Source organism: Oncorhynchus clarkii, unplaced genomic scaffold (assembly GCF_045791955.1).
Source record: "Oncorhynchus clarkii lewisi isolate Uvic-CL-2024 unplaced genomic scaffold, UVic_Ocla_1.0 unplaced_contig_796_pilon_pilon, whole genome shotgun sequence".
Taxonomy (NCBI): domain Eukaryota; kingdom Metazoa; phylum Chordata; class Actinopteri; order Salmoniformes; family Salmonidae; genus Oncorhynchus; species Oncorhynchus clarkii.
The window spans coordinates 303725-309724 of record NW_027257956.1 but is presented as its reverse complement, the minus strand read 5'-3'; the positions used below and the strand labels follow the sequence as shown (position 1 = coordinate 309724).

General features: G+C 40.4%; 1 protein-coding gene across 2 annotated transcripts in view; it reads right to left on the bottom strand.

The window, feature by feature from the left end:
- Positions 1 to 1685: 1685 nt before the first annotated feature.
- Positions 1686 to 6000, bottom strand: part of LOC139394261 (receptor-type tyrosine-protein phosphatase beta-like) — a 113480-nt gene continuing 109165 nt past the window's right edge. Inside the window, exon 32 of one of the 2 annotated variants that reach the window (XM_071142284.1) lies at positions 1686 to 3508. In XM_071142284.1, coding sequence (XP_070998385.1) covers positions 3486 to 3508 — 23 coding nt within the window. In that variant the 3' untranslated portion in view covers positions 1686 to 3485. The remainder of the gene's footprint in view (positions 3509 to 6000) is intronic. The other variant, XR_011629811.1, reaches the window with a different exon arrangement.

Genomic DNA, 6000 nt, shown 5'->3' with positions numbered 1-6000 from the left:
ACCTTTCTCCTCCATTTCCAGCAGTGTGATTATGAAGAAACAAACAAATGAAAATAAAATAAACAACATCATTCTCTACTTTTAAATGAAAGGGAACATTCTAGGCTAGGGAATACAATAGGCTAGGGAACATTCTAGGCTAGGGAACATTCTAGGCTAGGGAACATTCTAGGCTAGGGAACATTCTAGGCTAGGGAACATTCTAGGCTAGGGAACATTCCAGGCTAGGGAACATTCCAGGCTAGGGAAGATTCCAGGCTAGGGAACATTCTAGGCTAGGGAACATTCTGGGCTAGGGAACATTCTAGGCTAGGGAACATTCTAGGCTAGGGAACATTCTGGGCTAGGGAACATTCTAGGCTAGGGAACATTCTAGGCTAGGGAACATTCCAGGCTAGGGAACATTCCAGGCTAGGGAAGATTCCAGGCTAGGGAACATTCTAGGCTAGGGAACATTCTGGACTAGGGAACATTCTTTCAGTTAGTTTTAAGTTATGTTCATATTCCAGTGTGGAATTATACCAACTGTAAAAGACACATACTGTAAATGGTACATACTGTACATGATACCAACTGCAAATGATACATACTGTAAATGATACCTACTGTAAATGGTACATACTGTAAATGATACATACTGTAAATGGTACATACTGTAAATGATACATACTGTAAATGGTACATACTGTAAATGATACATACGGCAGGCTTACACCATGACTTCTCTGTTAAAGACCGTTAATTCCTCTGATTTGCCTCCAACACCTCTGCCCCTCCTCTCCTTGTCTCTTTCTAAAGGCCTGGGTTAGAAGGTTTCCCCTGCAGGTCAACTGTTGGTTGGTGAGCGAGGTAGTAGAGATGTTACAGGGAAACAGAAACGCTGGGAGAATATTCATCAGGTAGCTAAGCGCCGTCACATGAAGTTTTAGCTGCTGTATGGGCACCAGCCATACTCTGGTGAAACCCAGAGAGATGTGTTCCAGAGGGTCATTGGGGATCTAACAACGTGTTAGTTTGACAGGAGGGAAGGGGATTGATATAGATTTCTGTAATGAAAAACTTTTGAGGAATCTACAGTGGAGCTTAATACCACACTATTAAATCCACTCAACTCCCAGCAGGGAGGAGAACAGATGGAGAGAGTTGATGTTTCTGTACTCTATTATCTGGAGACAATCTCTTTATGATATGACCTTTAGGCTTATAGGGGAGGACAGGGGTGAAAGAGTCAAGCCTGAGAGACTGGTGTGTTCCATCTGATACTACTGGGAGGAGTCAGAATGTGTTCCATCTGATACTACTGGGAAAAGTTAGAATGTGTTCCATCTGATACTACTGGGAAAAGTTAGAATGTGTTCCATCTGATACTACTGGGAGGAGTTAGAATGTGTTCCATCTGATACTACTGGGAGGAGTCAGAATGTGTTCCATCTGATACTACTGGGAAAAGTTAGAATGTGTTCCATCTGATACTACTGGGAAAAGTTAGAATGTGTTCCATCTGATACTACTGGGAGGAGTCAGAATGTGTTCCATCTGATACTACTGGGAGGAGTCAGAATGTGTTCCATCTGATACTACTGGGAGGAGTCAGAACCCTGAAAATGATCATCTTAGTATTTGTTTTTTAAAGCTAGTATTTTTTTATGTTTAAATTGAACAACAAAGTTAAAATAAATGTGTGATTTTTGTAATATAGAGTAGAAACACTAACATAATGGGAGCCATTGGAGAGAAGATTCAATCTGAACGTACTATTTATATGTAGATACAGATTGATTTTGAAATACTAACGTAGTGAGAGCTACTGAAGATCTGCATTGTCTTCAGTAACAATGGGACGAATGCCAACCAACACTGTTTCTTCTGTAGCTCGGTCTGTTTCCGTGGCTCGGGGCTCAGAGAAGCTCAGACAGAGAAATGCCACGTCCCAAAACCTGCAGTCTGGAAAGGTCAGTGTCTTGGCCACTACAGACCTCTCACAGGGTCAGGATGTTGACATTTTATTCAATTCTCTCACTTTATCCCCAGGATCTCAGCAGAATTTGGCCAGTATTGCTTATTGTGTGAAGTTTCTTCAGTTGTTTTTTTTTAGTTTAGTCCAACTTCTAGACCTTCTCCTGTTTAGATCAGGAAGCTGGCCAGCCCAGATTCAGTTGAAGGGATCTCCCGCTCAGTTCAACACACGACATAGAAAGATCACTGTTCGTATTGTTCACAGACACATCCATCAGCCTAGTTTTATGCAAAAGGATGATCAGAAATGCAACATCATGTTTTGAAGAAGGTAATGTACAAAACCCGTACAGTCTCTCTCATGAACACTCCCTCCATCTTGGTTCGAGAGACCACGGAGAAAAGGTTACCACCTCTTTCCGGAAACAACCGAATACAAGATGGCGTTTGTTTTCCAGTGGAGTTTTCCCTTTGCCCTAGAAAACATAGGTAGCTGAGATGGCATACAAACTATATGCTGTTCCCTCCTCCAGGCTCTACTGTACAATCTCAATGGTACACACACACACACACACAACATGAACTGACGCCATGTTTAAAGATAAGAGGACTATTCACAACACAACCAACTGTACAGACGGTCTGCTACTTTATACAAGGATCTAGACAGCATTGTGATGAGCTACTCTCAAGACAGCTAGCTGTCTGTCTGTCTGTCTGTCTGCTCCGGGTTCATTATTTTTTTAAACTACAAACCAGCAACTACGATTTAGAACATATTATACAGAAAGGTCTTTGTACCCAAATGGCACCCTATTCCCTATATAGTGCACAACTTTTGATTAGGGCCCATAGAGAATAGGGTGCCATTTGGGATGCAGGGAAGGTTTCTTCAGGGAAGGTTTTCAGGCATTCAGGCCTTGTCATAATAAGGCTGTGTGATGCAGGGAAGGTTTTCAGGCATTCAGGCCTTGTCATAATAATGCTGTGTGATGTAGGGAAGGTTTTCAGGCATTCAGGCCTTGTCATAATAATGCTGTGTGATGCAGGGAAGCTACGCCTCATAGAATCCTATTCATTGCTTCGCCTGATAGCTTTCATTCATCTTTTTTTCTGTTATGTTGAATAAGAATCATTATATCTACATTTTATATCAGTTCCTTTTGTCTTTTTCATCAGACATGATTAATATTGAAATAACATGAGTTTAGGGAATAATGTTTCTTGGAAGAGCTTTACAATTAGGTGCAAAACAATATAATCAGATCTCATTGAATGCAACCTAAGATTCAGCTATAAGTGGACGAAACGCCAATGTTTCCAGACGTCAATCTGCTCCATTTTAAATAGACATCCTGAGAGGTTGAACCAACAGTGTAAAAATAAATAGCTATACCCCCCCCCCCCCCCCCCCCACACTCTATAGTGCTTTAGTTGTGACAGAATGGCTGTCTGGTGGTATTGAACAGATTCTTCCCTGGTTTTCCTTCTCACTCAGCTGTGTGGAGAGGAACCCAGACTGTCGTTAGTTAGCGTCCCGTGTACACAAAATCTGAAGAGAGTAAGACAAACAAAAGGCACATTTAGTCAAATATTATGTCAAAAACACACGTGTACTAAATGTACCCTTCCGTATGATTACGTCCTTTAGACGGTTTAGGGGATTATCGTTTTAGCGACTCAAAATGGAACTGTGATTAAAGCCATAGAGTTAGACATACTAGAATGGGATATTGCCATCAAGTCTATGTTCTCTGGTAGGGGGACCAGCTGCCATGTTGGCTTTGTCCGTTCCAGTCATGGTAATTCTATTGGTAGACTTACAGCCAGCCGCCTGTCCGTTCTTGTAATTCTAATTATATTGGTAGACCTATATCTATAGTCTGGATATATAGTCCTGGTATGGTGGTATAGTCTTACCATGGTAGTAGTCTGGATATATAGTCTTGGTACAGTCTTACCATGGTAGCAGACTGGATATATAGTCTTGGTATGGGGGTATAGTCTTACCATGGTAGTAGTCTGGATATATAGTCTTGGTACAGTCTTACCTTGGTAGTAGTCTGGATATATAGTCTTGGAATCGGGGTATAGTCTTACCATGGTAGTAGTCTGGATATTAAGTCTTGGTATGGTGGTATAGTCTTACCATGGTAGTAGACTGGATATATAGTCTTGGTATGGTGGTATAGTCTTACCATGGTAGTAGTCTGGATATATAGTCTTGGTACAGTCTTACCATGGTAGCAGACTGGATTTATAGTCTTGGTATTGGGGTATAGTCTTACCATGGTAGTAGTCTGGATATATAGTCTTGGTACAGTCTTACCATGGTAGTAGTCTGGATATATAGTCTTGGTAGGTATAGTCTTACCATGGTAGTAGTCTGGATATATAGTCTTGGAATGGGGGTATAGTCTTACCATGGTAGTAGTCTAGATATTAAGTCTTGGTATGGTGGTACTACTTACCATGGTAGTAGACTGGATATATAGTCTTGGTATGGTGGTATAGTCTTACCATGGTAGTAGTCTGGATATATAGTCTTGGTATAGTCTTACCATGGTAGTAGTCTGTATATATAGTCTTGGTATAGTCTTACTATGGTAGTAGACTGGATATATAGTCTTGGTATAGTCTTACCATGGTAGTAGTCTGGATATATAGTATTGGTATAGTCTTACCATGGTAGTAGTCTGGATATATAGTCTTGGTAAGGGGGTATAGTCTTACCATGGTAGTAGTCTGGATATATAGTCTTGGTATGGGGGTATAGTCTTACCATGGTAGTAGTCTGGATATATAGTCTTGGTATGGTGGTATAGTCTTACCATGGTAGTAGACTGGATATATAGTCATGGTATGGTGGTATAGTCTTACCATGGTAGTAGTCTGGATATACAGTCTTGGTATGGGGGTATAGTCTTACCATGTTAGTAGTCTGGATATATAGTCTTGGTATGGTGTTATAGTCTTACCATGGTAGTAGTCTGGATATATAGTCTTGGTATGGTGGTATAGTCTTACCATGGTAGTAGACTGGATATATAGTCTTGGTATGGTGGTATAGTCTTACCATGGTAGTAGTCTGGATATACAGTCTTGGTATGGGCGTATAGTCTTACCATGTTAGTAGTCTGGATATATAGTTTTGGTATGGTGTTATAGTCTTACCATGGTAGTAGTCTGGATATATAGTCTTGGTATGGGGGTATAGTCCTACGATGGTAGTAGTCTGGATATATAGTCTTGGTATAGTCTTACCATGGTAGTAGTCTGGATATATAGTCTTGGTATAGTCTTACGATGGTAGTAGTCTGGATATATAGTCTTGGTATAGTCTTACCATGGTAGTAGCCTGGATATATAGTCTTGGTAATGTGGTATAGTCTTACCATGTTAGTAGTCTGGATATATAGTTTTGGTATGGTGGTATAGTCCTACCATGGTAGTAGTCTGGATATATAGTCTTGGTATGGTGGTAAAGTCCTACCATGGTAGTAGTCTGGATATATAGTCTTGGTATAGTCTTACCATGGTAGTAGCCTGGATATATAGTCTTGGTAATGTGGTATAGTCTTACCATGGTAATAGTCTGGATATATAGTCTTGGTATAGTCTTACCATGGTAGTAGTCTGGATATATAGTATTGGTATAATCTTACCATGGTAGTAGTCTGGATATATAGTATTGGTATGGTGGTATAGTCCTACCATGGTAGTAGTCTGGATATATAGTCTTGGTATGGTGGTAAAGTCCTACCATGGTAGTAGTCTGGATATATAGTCTTGGTATAGTCTTACCATGGTAGTAGTCTGGATATATAGTATTGGTATGGTGGTATAGTCCTACCATGGTAGTAGTCTGGATATATAGTCTTGGTATGGTGGTAAAGTCCTACCATGGTAGTAGTCTGGATATATAGTCTTGGTATAGTCTTACCATGGTAGTAGTCTGGATATATAGTCTTGGTAATGTGGTATAGTCTTACCATGGTAATAGTCTGGATATATAGTATTGGTATAGTCTTACCATGGCAGTAG